This window comes from Cebidichthys violaceus, unplaced genomic scaffold (genome assembly GCF_023349555.1).
Source record: "Cebidichthys violaceus isolate CVI_PGR_0920_01 unplaced genomic scaffold, fCebVio1.0.p SCAF_8, whole genome shotgun sequence".
NCBI lineage: Eukaryota > Metazoa > Chordata > Actinopteri > Perciformes > Stichaeidae > Cebidichthys > Cebidichthys violaceus.
Window position 1 is genome coordinate 10,273,800 of NW_027176964.1, and position 16,585 is coordinate 10,290,384.

Here is a 16,585-nt window from a genome sequence, read left to right on the forward strand (position 1 = left end):
GCTGTCTCCCCTTAAAGCTCGATTTACTTACTATACTTACTGGTTTTAGGTTTGAATTCATATCAAATTTGAAAGCACCACCAAAACAGTAGATAGCTGTATTGTACATGTCTGCTTCAATATTAAACCCCACAGTGATACTTTTATTCATTTTGTGAAACTGAGTGACTATGGGATGATTTCATCTCATTGCCAAATAGAAAACAATTTTCATGCATTAACTGTGTTCAGGTTCTTTCATGCACAGTGATAGAGATGGCTTTGCTAGATGTTGAAAAGTAGGAAACTGTTGAGCCTTTTGCTCGACTTGCTTGATGACGCTGCAGTTGCTACATGCATATGCACTTATCTGAGAGCGGACAAATGGGCAGTGATGGCCTAAAGATCAGAGAAGGCAGCTTGTGAGTGGAAGGTCGTCGGTTCTGAGTGTCTCTGGGGTCTCCCCTCCCTCATTACCACAACTGAAGAGCCTTTGAGCAAGGCCCCAAACCCCAACTGCTCAGTGGCCAGCAGGTCAGACTGTGGTTGTACTGGGCAGCTTCCAGGTGTTAATGGAATCAGGGCGTTCCTGAAAAAGAGAGCATTTCTCTCAGAGAAACTCCTCCCTGAATAAATATAGGTGGGGAAAATAAGATGAAAGGAAACAGAGGAGAGCAGCATTTACATTTATTCAAAGTACATAGGTAGGAAACCAGGAGAGGAAAGTGAGAAAATGTATTTTTTGTATTTTCTGTGTACTGACTGAGAAAGAACAGTATTAAGTAGGAAGTTAGTTCTGGTTTTGGACAAATGGGCCTTTTTCACAGCAGACATATTGTCTTGTAATAGCAGGGGAAGCACAGGTGTTACCGCTAACATCAACAATGACTCTGTTGTATTCAATGAGAATTGCGACAGTGAGCCAGCATGCACAAGTCCAGGACCCTGAAACTGAAGCATTACATTTTATTATGTTCACCGTGCGTTTCCTGCCGTGTCAGAATGAGAAAAAGGTTCGTTCTTGATCAACATCCCAAGTTGACACCTATATTAGGCTGCTCCATCTGTCCCCCAATTTAGACTCTAACAATTGGTGATTGTTTCAGTTGCACCGTACTCTCCTCTCTTATCTTCCTAACAAGCAGCTGAGCCTCCTCAGACCTTGAAAGCATGAGTGGGCCTGCAAGGTCTGCCAGCTGCTCTGTACATAATCCACTACAGTGCCAGGCCCAAGAATCCAACCTTTCGTATCCCCACCTCCACCTCCACCATCACCACCACCACCACCCACTCACCTCCAAATGGTCTGTGTTTTGCTATCCGTGACATCACCTCTGCCCAAGGCTGTTTTCTCTCGAGCTGGGGCTCCAAACAGCTGATTCAGGGAAAGTCACAAAGTGTACTGGAGACCTGACCTTCTCTCCTGAGACAAAACATATAGAGAGGGCCTGGCTCCACAGGATGGAGGCGTTAGCGTGGAAACAATAACACGGCCTCCGAATCTACACTAGAGATGAGGCTTGGTTTTCCAGAGACAGAAAGACTGGCGGCCGGGCGTCTGTGATGAAACTCTGCGTCCACGCTCCATCCCTCTTTGATCTCAAATCATTTGTTGTGTGGCGGCTTCCAAACTTCCCTGCTTGTGAGATTGCATGCGTCTGCGGGTTGTCAACAGTCCAATTGAACTGAATTTCTTTGTGTTTTAAAGGCCTAAAGAACTAAAACAATGAAAAACAGAGGTAAACAAAAAAGATTAGAGCCATGAAAACATACAACATTTGCTTTCTTGCCAAGAGTTAGATACTACATGTTATGCTACAGCCTGCTGCCGGATAGCTTAGCTTAGCACAAAAACTGGAAATGAGGTAACAGTTAGCTTGGCTCTGTCCAAATGTAAAATAAATATGCCATAAAGTACATATTTAGCGTACAGACATGAGAGTGGTTTGGATCTTCTCATCTAACTCTTGGTAAGAAAGTGAATAAGCATATTTTAAAAAATGTGAAAGTTTTAAAATGATCTGTGACCCCTCGGACTCACTTTGTGACCCGTTGGAGGGGTCCCGACCCCCAGGTTTAAGACCAGTGTTACTCAGTTATAAAATCCACTGGATTTTAAACACCAACATTTTTTAACTGCAATAAATCAAAAGCATTTTTGGCGCTAAGAGACATAAATTAAATCTTTATCTACTATTAATCTTTGTTATGAAGCATATCTACATCCAGCCTAAAATAAACTCTAATCTTTTTTTGGTTTGACACAGTGTAGATTTTTCTTTTTCAGTTTCTATGCAGCTGTGGCCGAGATGTTACTCTCATGGTAAGTTTTTCCACTTTAACACATAATACAGTTCCACTGTCACAGATGCAATTAGTGGCTAAGTGTGTTGAGTTGTACACCTCTGCCTTATCTTGTTTTAATGGCTTTTTAAACACTTAAGTTTTATAGGTGATTGATGGGGGGGGGGGACTTATCTGACTACTGGCTGTTTCCAGGAAGGGTTCCTTTGACGTGGGATCAGACTATAGAAATGACCACGGCTCCCTGAAGTCCCCAAAACATTGCTAGATTCCTGCTATGAGTCGACTGCTTGTTAAACAAACAAGAATATGAACTAAGATATTAAGACTGAGCCAACATTTTTCTCTCAATCCTCATGGTCTGTTCTGTCTGTCTTGTGTCATAATAAGCATTCACTTTTCTACAACCAAAAATGAAAGCATCAGCGGAGCTCTCTGTCATAGTGAATGGACTTTGATTTTTTGCAGACAACTTTCTGCCGATAAAATCATTACAAAAATGAAGCACAGCTTAAAAGCTGTTCAAATTTATTTCACTACCCTATGCGGCAGGAGCTCCTTCCCTTTATCTGCTTAATCCCACATCCAATATGAGTAAGCACAACCTGGAGAGCGTGCAAATTAATATTATAATTACATGCAGCAAGTCTTTGCTCTACTAATCCACTTAATCCCTCATGTTATGGAGCATTGTGCTTAGCCTCACTTTGTCCTATCAACGCTTTGTTTGAACTCCATAACAGAATAAGCCCTGTATATCAAATCTTAAAGTGAATTATCTATGATTATGACCAACTTTTTCTTTTTATTTCTTTTTATCTCAGTTTAATTGGAGCATTCCCACTGATTACCAGGGTCCTTGAAGACAAGAGCAGCACAAGTGATGCTAGTTGATGCATGTTTTGGAGCCAAAGTTAAGGGAATAGGTCAAATGAACCCTGACGCCTGATGTCAGGCTGATGTGACATCATGACACTGAAGTGATAAGCTGAAGCTGCTGGAGACACAAACGATAACCCATAACAACAGATAAATGTGCCTCCATCTTTCCCAAGTCACAGACACACATGCATCTGGAATGTGCACCATCGTTGGTGGCATTTTGTGTTCTTGTGGCCAAAACAACACAGACATCAAGCTTGTCGAGTGTGATGGTGCAGGATTGTTAGCAGACTGAACTCCCCCCAGAAAATACACTTTAAATACTGACTTCCACACTCAAACACACACACACGCACAAATTCCCACTCACACTCAGCATAAGCAGGCAGGTGAGCAAGGTGTTCCGTTGTGGGCGAGCCGAGGAAGCGAGGACGGTACATGTCCGAAATGACAAAGGTTGCTTTTACACCTGTCACGGCCCGTTTAATCATCTACCACTTCAAACAGGAGAGTCTGGCGCTCGCGGCCTCCCAGCAGCCTTTGCTCCGGCAGCTCTGGACAGGCTGCCAGTCAGTATAAGGACAGAGAGAAACAGACCTCTGCAGGTATAAAACTTAACTGTGTCTTCCATAAAATAAGAGCAAATAGGTCCATGTTTTAAAGGCTGCAGAAGCAAGATACAGAGGTAATAAATACAGGAAAAGGCTTTCAGAGGTGCTGTGGCTAATTTAAGATGAGGAGAAATTCAAAGAACTTCCCTCATAAATTGATCTAGATGTAACTGAACTGATGCACCATGCAAGCATTTGCAAATTTACAATAGATGAGTTGAGTGTTTTTTCTTTTCAGTTTCAGTATGAGAGATAACCTTTTTGTTTGTACAAACAAAACATCCAATCTAAAGTTAAAATCGGACCCTTAAGGGGATGATGCATATGGGTCAGGATATATTCATTCATACATTCATACATTCATTATTATACCAGATCATTGTGTATAAGCATACACTATAGTGTATGCTTATACACAATGATCTGGTGACTCAGAATCATTTATTATAAGACATTCAATTTAAGAAATTGAATTTAAAAAAGATGTACTTTTTAAGAGGACTGACAATTTTACAACCATGTGTTTTAATCCAATAGTGAGGAGGTATGCAATTAATTTATTCAAAATGCATGCTTTATGAAAAAAATAATGATTACCTTAAAACTCACATTGAATATCTACAGAATATGCTGAACCAGTCTCACCTACTATATTCACAAAATGTTTATATTTTTATAATGCAATCAATTATATTCAATCTCCCAGTTTAGAATTCCTTATTTTAGTGATGAAACAAAAAAATTATTGCTTTATGATTGTCCAATATAACAACAGCAAATAACAAATAAATTTCATCTGAAACTATGTGTGTGTGTGTTTGTGTGTGTGTGTGTGTGTGTGTGTGTGTGTGTGTGTGTGTGTGTGTGTGTGTGTGTGTTTAAAATATGAGCAATGTATCATTTAAAAAAACTTTCTGAAACATGTGTAGTCATATTTATGCAATCAAATAATTCAGATTTTACATTTACAGGTACAGTAGCAGATAAAACTCAAAGATACTGTTGATTGGCAATTTACACAGAAAAAAAGGTACATTTTATTTTGAAAAAATCATTAAGGTGCAAACGTCCCCCTTTCAAATGTAAAATATTTCCTCAAATCAAAATGAGTCTTCCATTGTAATTAAAAGCCTATTACAATATGTTTGGCTCTACATACAACCATTCATTGTCTGGAAGATAAAAGAGAACAGCTGAGTGGTGATTAAAATGATGAATTGAGTCTCTTTCCTGCATGTTTTACATGAACCTACAGTCGTTTCTCATTAATCATAATCGTGACATCAGAGACCTCCGTGTGTATAGGGCGTGTTAAATGTCCACAATGTCTTTTATTAGCCAATGTCACAGAGAAAAGAAATCCAAACTGTTGCAGAAGCTTTTCCTCTGACTCACAAAGACACTAACGAGCAATCGGGCCACTTTAAAAAAAGAAAAGAAATAGTATTGACCATCATCATAACGATTAATAATTCATACTGGGAAATAACGTGATATCGATCCTTGTTTTCGGGAATCTCAGCGTTATGCCCTCGTTATCTCCACAACATCATGCATATAGCAGCAGTATTGGCTAATCAGGAGCAGGCTATAACAAGTTGAGTGTTGGAGATAATCATTATCAAGTCGGTACATAAGGCACTGACACCTGAAGAGGGTCGACCATTAGCCTGCACACCTCCTGAAAGAAACAAACATTATTCAGATAAACCTGTGGCCGTGGTCAAAAAAATAAATCAATAAGAGAACAAACTCTGATCATTTTACAAGGAGACAGAGGCTTAAAATGTACATTGGCTAGACTTATTGTTATTACTGTTAATATTATCATTTTTATTATCATTGTTATTATTATTATTTGTTGTTTTCTTTTGTTCTAACGAAACCAATATTGCTACAATATTTGTATAATATTGTATAATACTACGGGACCAGAATAATTATTAATATCGTTGAAATTACCATTCTCATATGTAAATGCGATTTAATCTAATACTTTACTGTATTATAATATTCGTTTTATTATTATTATTTGTATTATTATTATTATTATTATTATTATTACTACTATTATTATTATTATTATTATTATTATAGGCAGCAGTCACAGCAGTCAGTGTTCGTCTACAATAACAACATATGTGGTTTTCTAGTGAATTTATGGGAAAGATAATTAGATTATAGGCCTGTGTCTCTTTACCGTGGCTGACATGTATGCAGGCCCGCAGTGTTTGACCGTCTGTGGATAAATGTGGAGACAGGGCGGCGTCCTGCCACTTCTCCTCACAGGCTCCGTGTGTCAGAGCAGCACACTTTGACATCACTGCGAAAAACACCTCGTTCATCAACTCGAGGCTCTGCAGCCAGAGAGTAAGAAGTTAGAGGGGGGGGGGGGGGGGGGCAACAGGATTCTGTATCCTCGCACCTCCCTGACAACTGCTCACAGAGACGATGGGATGGGAGACAGTAGCGCGTGGTTGGGTTACTCCCTCTGATAAAATCACATCTCCAAAATCTCTCTGGCTGTCACACGATGTGTCCGCATTGATACCGTGTTTACAACTGAGAGCAGACAGAAGACTGAAGACCTACATGACGGCACAGTGTGTCTCCGTGCGTAAATATAATGAAATATCCCCAAAAGGGAATTCATGTGAGTGGAGTTATTAAAGCTGTGTGGGAACTTGGAACTGCAGTCTAATCAGATCCAGTGACTCCTATTGACTTCCATATCCAACATAAGATAATAGAAACAAAGAGCCACAGACCATTTTATCTCAAGCAGAAATACTACAGTCTCAAAAATAGTGGCAACTGTAGTGTAGGCCTATACAGCTGATATTTAACTCGTAGAAGTATTGCTGTGTTTTCCTTTATACATGGACACACACTTAACTCGTAAGGACGTGGTTACACATCGGCCAAAAATAAAATAAAAGTTTAAATTAATAGTATTATTCTATGTAATAATATAAGTAGTTGTATTTGTGACAACAGAAGAAGTAATAATAATAATAATCATAGTAGTAGTATAAAAAGTAACAGTAGGCTATTAATAATACTCAGTAGTGTATCGGTTTTAGTAGCAGAAGTAGTAATGGTAGCCATAACAGTAGTGCTCGTCACAATAGCTGTAATAGTAATAGCAGTGGTAGAAATATTGTTCATTTTGAAAAATAAATAAAAACAATTAAAAAAAGACTAATTTCTGAATATAAATATAAGGATTGTTAGCAATACTGTATATTAGTGTATTCAATTGTGAGTCCTGCTTCCAGTACAGACTGCATTGAAATAGTAGTGGAAGTCCAAGGGCCTCCAGTCTGCATTTGGTCAAGTAGTTGCAGTAGAAAGGTATAGTAATATATATATATATATATATATATATATATATATATATATATATATATATATATATATATATATATATATTACTATTACTAAGTAGTATATTTGCAATATTAGTGCTAAATTAGCAATTAATTGGTGAGTACAGCTGTTTCTAGCGTACAGTTCAGAGTGGTAGTAGATGGCAGTAATATTGGTAATTATATTAGTAGTACTTTTAATAGTACATGTTAGTATTAAATGGTAAATAGTAAACGTTCTGTATATTGCAGGGGCCCTTTAAAAGCAGCAGTATTAGTATTAGAAAAAGGTCTCCCTGCGGCCTCCAGTTCGGTAGTATTTGTAGTAGTATTAGTCGATCAGCTCAGTCTTCAGTAATCAGCTCACCTCCCATCCAGACAAAATGTAAACAGACACAACTACTTGCTGAATGGCTGTGAGTGTGATGAACCGGGCAACTGTTTGTGAACCTCTGTGATGAACACGCACGAGGACGAGCTGTAAATGAGTGAATGATTCGATTGACACCTCGCTACTTTTGATCACTTCACTCACCGCCATGTATATTCTGGCTGAACGAATCACCGCGGCTCAGAGGCGCGCGGAGAGTTTGTGCTGCTGCACAGCTCGAGCCACTTAATCCTGAAAGAAAGCGTCTGACTTAAATAAACTAATTAGGAGGGAGATTTATTGATCACCGCGGTGAACATATAGAATAAACGAAGAGGAAGACGTTAGCCTGAAGCTCAAGACTTTTAGTTTGAATGAAGATCAGATTGGGAGCGGAAATTAAAAATACGCGTAGGATAAAGAAACCTACATTTCAGTTGTCACATTACTCCTAAATAAAATACATTGTATTAATTAAAGGCGTATAGTAATTGTGAATTTAGTTAGCAGTTATACGTGCATCTTAAATAAAAAAATATATTGATGTAATAATCAGCCAATTGTGGAATACGTATTTAAATATTTTACTAAAGTAAAAGTAGCAACAATAACAGTATAAACAAATCTGTCTTCAGTAAGAATACAGAGGTATTATGATATGACGTGTTATGCAGACAACCCTGGGATTGTTATATTGTTATATAATATATATTAAATAATTGTGATTGAATTGTCAATGGTTCATTAACGAGGAAGTAGCATTTTACTGTGACAGTTGGTCGATCTGGAGCTAATTTTAATTCCATGTTATACTGTTGGTAGTTTCATTGTGTGATAATTTGTTCTATTTTATCAACCGACGATTGTTATTTATAAATCACAAAGTATAAATCACAAAATGGATTAAATGTATTACATTTAATGTTACATTTTACCTTTTTAATCGGCGGAAAGTTTTGAATAAATTTCAGGAACTGATTTAAACCAACGCTTTAAAAAAAAGAAGCAGCATAACGATATACTGGAAAATGAAATAAATCATATATAAGGTTATAGACTTTAGACCGGTGTTGATTAAATACATTTCATTACATTAAGAAGCAAAACAAATAAGACACTCCATCTCTGTCCAAAACATAGTTGTTGGAAACTCGTGAATGCAAATTATTATATTTCAGTCACAATCAAGTCGCTTCCCTCTCTCTCTCTCTCTCTCTCTCTCTCTCTCTCTCTCTCTCTCTCTCTCTCTCTCTCTGTCTCTCTCTCTCTCTCTCCCTCTGTTTCTCCGTGTGATTGATTGGTGGAGTTTAAAGGCTGGCACCCCCATCGTGTTTCCAGCCGCTCACACTCCTCATGATTGGTCCGCCTCCTGCAGCCGCAGCCACCAGAAGCGCCTCCTCTCATAAACCTCGTCAGACCGCACGAACGTTTCCCATTACTTCCAGGAGAAGCAGCGGCTCGCTATTAGGAACTTTGCGTGCGACCTATGGCACATAACTAGCAGGTATGTGGTGGAAAGCGACTTATGTCTCCTCTCCTTCTTCTTTTCTCTCTCTCACCGTGTTTTCTCCGTCATGCCAAACTAAACATCTGGCGGTGAGCGCCGCAGGACCTCAACCATCATTTCGGGGTATTGTTTTATCGCTCCAGCCTGCCTCTCGGCCTCTTATCTGTTTCGGGTCTTATCAAACGGTTATCTCTTTTGCTGTGAAGACATATTGCGTTTTGTTTCCTATCTGTTATGTGTATGTGTGTGTGTACTTGCGTTACGTGTGTGTGTTTGTGTGTGTGGGAGGACAGAGATTTGACATGGACGGATCCAGCAGTGCCTCTTAAGAGCGCTTGATGGGAGTATGGACGTCACTGCGCGCATTGGATGTGTTTTATTGGAGTTATGCTACGGAGCCGCAGTGGACATGCCGTAGAATGAATAGTCAGATCCATAGTTAGTTGTTTTTTTTATAACTGACAGAATGTAGGCTGCTCTTCAAAAGATGAAAGCGAGTTGTGCAACAGAGGTAGATTTTTACGTTTCTCTTGAAACTCATGGCGAGTTTTTATCCAGATGTTTTGGGGACACATTTAAAATTCAGTTGTGCATTACGAGTAAAGCTTATTTTCTCCTGATTTTCTACAATCCTAACGGTTCCAACTTTTCTTTTGTATTGTTTGTTACAGGGTAGACTACTCCCTCACGATTTTTATTAACCCTACGGTGTATGGAAAGGGCTCCTGGATGGACCTGGGCGAAAACAGCTGGTCCATGGTCAAGCGAGAAGTATCCAGCAGCCCAGGCTCGCCGGCTGAGCATACCTACCTGTCCGGTGACAGCAGGAGGGACGGTCCCACCTCGGATGAGCTGAGGACACCTCCGATCGACCTTGACGCACTGGGGCACCGCCGCTCCGACGGCAGGTCACTACACTCCTACGTTCACTTCGGACACCATAGCAACACCCTGGCCCATGCCGAGGACATCCCGCTGTTTACGGATTTAGACCAGGGCGGCAAACTCGTCCTCACGAGCGGAGCGCACAAGGCGAGCTTGCTGGTGGACCCGACCGACATGTACCAAACACTGGCCATCGCCGCAGCCCAGAGCCAGACTGGATATGATTCCTCCTCTGGTGGTTATATGCACTCCAACCCCAACTCCCCCGTGTATGTCCCCAGCTCGCGGGTGGGCCCCATGATACCCAGCCTCTCGTATCTGCAGGCCAGCGGCTCTGTGCAACCCAGCCACGCCGTCTCCAGCCACTCGGTCTGGTCGCAGTCCGCCCCGGAGAGCCCATCATACAGCACCGGGAGCCCGCACACCTCTAGTCGGTTCCACTACCCTCCAAGCCCGCCCATGAATAACGGGACGCCCAGGGACACCGGCTACAGCAACACGCTGAACGTGAGCAGCAGAGACCAGTACGGCCTGTCTCGGCCCCTCAGTGGGACCTACGCGAGTCCATACTCTCCATACGTTGCACCGCAGCTGTCCCAGCTGCCCTCGCCTTGGACCGGGGGACCTTTTGATAACACGATGCTGCACACCTTGCAGAGCAGAGGTGCACCCTTGATTCGAGGACCAAACGGAGGTAAGAAAAAAAAGAATGCAAAGTAGAAAAGGACATGATGGAATACTTGTCATTATCACAGTTTGGGTTAACGATAATGAGTAAATTCCTTTAATCAGGTATGCAAATGCTGATGCGTCTTTAAGCAGGGCATTGAAATTACAGTTCACACTGAACCTGATCTCTGCGGAGGCCAGAACTTAAAACGATCAAAAGGAATTAACCCACCCAAACTATAGTTGATAAAGTACCACAATGTTTAAAATTGGGCCTCATTTAGTCTGAAAGTGCGCACGTGTGTGAGTCCTGCAATTAAGAACAAAAGTAGGTCAAAATATGTGTAACCATGGAATATTCTAAACGTTTTAAAAAGTTTAAATATATGAAAAGGGATGGATCAGATCAGATTTAATTAGTTTCACCCTTCATAGCGAACTCCAAGATAACAAAGTTCCTCGTGAAAAGTGCAACCTGTTGGCATGTTATTAAAGTTTTGCTTTACTGACTAAAGTATTTCTTTGTAGTTTCAGATATTCTCGACGACATGGGGGAGAGCAGAGAGTGCGTGAATTGCGGCTCCATCTCCACGCCTCTCTGGAGGCGCGACGGCACGGGCCACTTTCTCTGCAACGCCTGCGGCCTCTACAGCAAAATGAATGGGCTGAGCCGGCCATTAATTAAACCACAGAAACGGACGGTAAGCAGGGGGACACTTCACCGCTCAACTTCCTCCCTAATCGTTTCAAACAACGACAGGAGGTTATCGCCGATGATATCCATAGTGTCTGAATTAGAAAAGAAACCTTTTTGTGATGTATCAAGCTATAGGTCAGGGGATTTCACTTAATCATTTTGGTATCATTGTATCTGTGACGGATAATGTCAAATAAATGATTTTGTGCAAATGTATTAACACATTACCTAAATATAAATGTATCAGCCAGCAATTATATAAATTAAGTTGATGCGAGTTTGGAAGAGTTGCTCTTGAAGAGGTCTATTAGTGAATGTCCCATAATTTAGTTTAACTGAAGGCACTGATTTAATTAGATTAAAACCACATTTACATGGGGATATGTTTTAACATAATTAATCATCTATTTAATCCGTCATCCTATTCAGTGCTTGTGTTTGAGTAATCACATCTTAATGGGTGACAATCAGGGCAGATCTGTTCCTGGTGCCATTACGCGCATTACGCACAGTTTTTACATGGAATCTGAAGTCACATATAGACTCCTTGAAAATAAACATCCTGTCAAAAGCCGTGAATGGCAGTTGAATGGAGATCATAATAGGACGCGTATTATTGTAAGGAAATAGGGCGTGCATGGTCGAAGTGTAATTAAATTAGTGGAGGGTGGCTTTCACTTTAAATACATTTTCTTTAACTGTGACAGACAAATACTCCACCATTATCTCTGTTACAGTTATGTATTGATTATAATCATTAATTCAATGTTACGTTTTTCTCACCAGTCGACCTCCAGAAGAATCGGCCTGTCCTGCGCTAATTGTCAAACCAGCACGACCACTTTGTGGCGCAGAAACGCGGAGGGAGAGCCCGTGTGTAACGCATGTGGGCTCTACACAAAACTGCACGGGGTGAGTCAAAATGTGATGTCACATTTCTTTAAAGCGTATACCCACATCACACATCAAAATTATAATTGGTCTCTATAAATTATCAAATCTACAGGTGCCTCGGCCGCTCGCCATGAAGAAAGAAGGAATCCAGACAAGAAAAAGAAAACCGAAGACCTTGAATAAGACGAAGGGATCCTCTGGTGAGTCACTGATAATTATTAATCATACTCTTGTGGATAATTATCATCAAAAAGTTGTTTTTATAATATGATCTCAACAATATATTTTATATATATATTTTTTAGGAAATAACAACTCTGTCTCTATGACTCCCACATCCACATCTTCTTCTAATTCTGAAGATTGCTCGAAAACCAGCTCTCCCACGGGACAGGTGTCAGGGGTAAGACTTTCTATTATTATTATTAATATTATTTTATTTATTTTTAGATTAAAATGTCTTCTTGCCAAATTTGAATTAAAATAATGAAATATATTATGTGGAGTTTGTTTTGAATTAAACCTGAAATAAATCATTTGAACATACCATTCTTATATACCGTTCTTTTTTATTTCAAACTTTTTCCTTGATGGATCCCCAGAGTTGAATATTTTGTAGTGCACAAACTGAAAGTTTTGGAGCATTCATGTTGCTCAAGAGCTGGTGCTTTTTTGGCATCTCAGTCCAAAAGCCAAACACCAAGCACATTCCACATAGAGACAACTGCTTTTTCTATTCAATAAATGTCTGCTTTGACAATATAATTAGGCTAATAATGCAACATTGTGTTTTGGTGTTGCAGGTCAGTTCGTCTGTGCTGTCCAGCTCAGGGGAGGGAACCGGCTCAGCGGTGAAGTACCCGGGACAGGACGGCCTGTACACCAGCGTGGGTCTGTCCCAGCCATCAGATGTAGCTTCAGTGAGGGTTGAACCCTGGTGCCCCATGGCCTTAGCTTGAACATCTAAATCTTTGGAAGGACGGCAATCCGTGGCCCCTCTGTCTGGATGTGTGGAAGTATTCAGTGGGCAATGTTTGTTTCCTTCCTCGCAGCTGATGCGAGAAGAGTCGGACAGGGTGGAAAGAAGGGTGAGGAGACCTTCAGTCACACTGCAAGCTTGAACCGAGCGTGGAATAGCTGGGATTGGTTTCCAGATTGGTGTGGGGGATCTTGTTGCCTTAAAAAAAACAAAGGGGATCCCCAGGCCAGATGATCAACCAGGTGGCCGGCTTTGGATGGTGTCTGGACCCGCCATGCACTCGATATCTCATCCCATCCACCATGGCACAGAACCAGATCTCCTTTCTTAAAATAAAGCCATCATGTACATAATGGATTTCCTCTCCGAAGAAAAAGCTGTTGATTGGATACCACTGCTTCATAAAGCTCTATATTCTGTAAGGACATTTAGATTTTTCTTTTTGTTTTCTTTCCACAACTGGAATCATGCCACAAGTGCCAAGACAACTTTTATGAATCAAAAGAGAAACGTATTTATAAATCTTCCATTGTTGAAAACATGGCTATGATTGTTAATAAAGATATCAATATAGAGTAGAAGTTAAACCATTCTGATGTCTTCTTTTCTAGTTTTTTTTTCGGGTTGTTTTTAGTACAGTAGTGTTGAATCTGCACGTTTTCCACTGAAAGCTCTTACTGTATTTGACTGAAACTAGTTTGGTTTAAACAGGGTATAAATGACTATGTCATAATGGTTTTGTTTAATTATTTACTGAAATAATGCAAATAATCAACTCTTTCAGACAATTTTTTTAAATTCTGAAATGTCAGCTGTTGGGTAGCATTAAGGTACTGCAAAAACTCTTTGGGTGCCTTGTTTGAACAAAGCACACCCAGAATAGCTTTAGGCCTACTGACCTTTATGTTACAAGACATAAACTGCAGAAGAAGACTGTTGACTGCACTACCTGACTCACCGTAAAATGTGTACTTTTCACAATGCAAGCATGTACAAATGCGTCATTTTACACCAAAATTAGACAGAAAGCAGAAAGTGAGGTCACCTCTGTAAAAACGCATGTTATATTGATGACTTTGACTAATCCCTGTGAGGATTAAAGGGAGTGTAATGGCCAAGTAGCTTAACATAATGAGGTGTTAATTGAAAAAGGGAATAATAGAATCAAGCAAGTTATATAACAATGTGATGTTTTTATCAGAATGCACATTTGATTCTGTGGTACAGATTTTTAATTCACAGCCGCACGGATGGAATGCAAAATGAAAATTCAAGTGGTTATGTTTGTCTCCATGTCCTCCATCAGTGGTGTGGGCGGAGACTCAAAAAGCCATTTCATGCCAAAACACAATCATTGGGCCATTTAAACCTGAAGGCAGGTTGATCAGTTCCATGTGAAACTTGGCATAAAGAGGGTTATTTCTTATCTTTTTTCTTTCACAACTTGCTTCATCCAAAAAGGGCATGCATTTCATTTTTCTGGATTTATTTATTTTTTTGAAATATGTTTATTTTTGCTTCCTTTTTTTGCTGTTGTTTTATTTTCTATTTTTACAAGAAATTATTTTATTTAAATTTCAGTCCAATAAATTGTTCTGGTAATGCAAATGACTTTACGGTTACCCTGTGTTTTACAAAAAAATAATCAGTATTAAAGCTATGGAAAGAACCCCGTTCTTGCATAATATTAATATTACTTTTGTGAGAGGCAGTCATAGCCATGTTCTAACTCCCCATTTCTCCCTGGCGGAACACAAACTGGCTTTACATTCTCTGATGTTTCCATCATTGGGAAGGGAAATCAAGACTGGCTCATGCAAGGCAAGGATATCTGTGGCTATATATGGGGAAAGAAATGTTTTTTAAAAATTGCATCTCAAACCAAAAATGATTCTTGCAAATTTTGATTTCCAGCTTTTTCTGGGTGGTTTGCTTCCACATTCTGCTCATGTTTCATTAAAGCAAGCCTTTATTCTTCCTGACAGCTTTTTTACTTAAGAGTTTTTTCTTTTCTACCGGCCCCCGAAGGCTCAAAGCACAATCCACTTTCCTGTGTCCTCTTGAACCAGCAGCTCAAAGTACCTGTCACAATGTTTACTGTACTTAAGCGAATATGGCCTGTGAGTAATACCACATGAAAAGATTTTAGAGATGGTTAGGATTTATGTCTGGGCTTAACGTTATCTGTCTGCTCTTTGACATATTGATTTAGCTGAGTTTATTGAGTGTGGAGGAATGTGCTACACAGCAACAACAGCCACATCCACAGTTTAAAGATGAACATTGTAATTGCACCTATTTTTTATTTTGTTTTTGCAAAAGATCAAACTTTTTTGACAATTTATTGGAATCATACAGCCACTGCCATTTGTTTAAGACAAAGATCATCCATCATCCATTTTTTTTTTTTCAATGCTAGTGTTAATAGTGTCAAGTTTGGCTGTAAACGGCAAATGGAAACGTTTGCCGTGTGTTCTCTGGCTGCTGGGTGTTACATGAAAAACAATTTGTGCACCGAGACCACCAGGCATTAAGTCCTTGAGGCGCCACGCAGATAAATTACAAAACCACCTTCAGATATGTAAATGAAAACTAGTGTTGAACTCAGAATACGAGCAAATATTTATAGGTTTCTGAATTTACGAGGTGGCCCTACCTTGGCACTGTCTGACTAGTATCCATGGTGCTGGGAGGGAGGAAATATAAACACAACATGCAGAAATACTCCCTGCATTCTCATGTGGATGGATGTTCGCATGAGCTGAGGGTCACATCAACCACCACGTTCACACAGAGTGATGCAAACGGCAAGCTTGCAGTTATCATCTGTAAAGTGATGTTTGTCACATGAGTTGCAGCTTTGGGACAGAGCGGGAGTGATACGTGATCAAAAGCTGGAAAAAGGGGAGAATAGAGGTCGACAGACAAAGAGGGAAAATGCAGAGATCTTGATGGCTGCACAGGGTTGAAAGTCCTCCCAAAGTAAACAGAACAAGCTAATCCAGCAGCAGCAGCAACAGCAGACTGCAGGCCCCAGGGCTGTTTGGCCACGGGGCAGCAGCACAGTATGGCACAGTGGCTCCCTCAGGAGATGCCCGCTGATCTTTCCATGTTGCCTTTCAAAGGAGAGCACTGCTGGCCCTGCCTCCGGAAGAGATGGGATCTCTGACTCAGCCCTTTTGGGTTTCCTCGACAGACACGGGGGCACATTCTGGGAGAAACAACACTTAAACAACACGATAGCCGTGCTGCTAATGGAGTCTTTTCAGATTTGGAGTGCCATCAAAAGATCTCAAATGGAAAGTGAGTTAGTGTATCATTTATTGTTCTGGATTATTATTCTGTGATTTATTTGCCTTGTCAGAGTCATAGAAAGCCAAACTGTGCTTCCAAAGCTTTGTGCACACAGCATTTTGCCTTCTTAGTTAGCAAACATATCC

General features: G+C 40.2%; 1 protein-coding gene across 3 annotated transcripts; it reads left to right on the plus strand.

Moving 5' to 3' along the window:
- The first annotated feature begins 8,914 nt into the window (after positions 1–8,914).
- On the plus strand, positions 8,915–15,127 carry gata6 (GATA binding protein 6). 3 transcript variants are annotated; one of them, XM_068738017.1, is made up of 7 exons: positions 8,915–9,018; positions 9,693–10,600; positions 11,104–11,276; positions 12,059–12,184; positions 12,279–12,366; positions 12,472–12,569; positions 12,970–15,127. In XM_068738017.1, the coding sequence occupies exons 2-7, from the start codon at positions 9,751–9,753 to the stop codon at positions 13,123–13,125; spliced, it is 1,491 nt and encodes a 496-aa protein (XP_068594118.1). In that variant the 5' UTR covers positions 8,915–9,018; positions 9,693–9,750; the 3' UTR covers positions 13,126–15,127. The 3 variants fall into 3 exon arrangements, with proteins under 3 accessions (XP_068594118.1, XP_068594120.1, XP_068594119.1); XM_068738019.1 differs by having other exon boundaries at positions 12,529–12,569; XM_068738018.1 differs by lacking the exon at positions 8,915–9,018 and adding an exon at positions 9,267–9,532.
- Positions 15,128–16,585: the final 1,458 nt, after the last annotated feature.

Coding starts and splice junctions, on each gene's coding strand:
- gata6 (XM_068738017.1), top strand. CDS start 9,751: ATGGACCTGGGCGAAAACAGCTGGTCCATGGTCAAGCGAGAAGTATCC. Junction 11,277..12,058: donor TTAAACCACAGAAACGGACG/GTAAGCAGGGGG, acceptor TTTTCTCACCAG/TCGACCTCCAGAAGAATCGG. Junction 12,570..12,969: donor CCACGGGACAGGTGTCAGGG/GTAAGACTTTCT, acceptor TTGGTGTTGCAG/GTCAGTTCGTCTGTGCTGTC.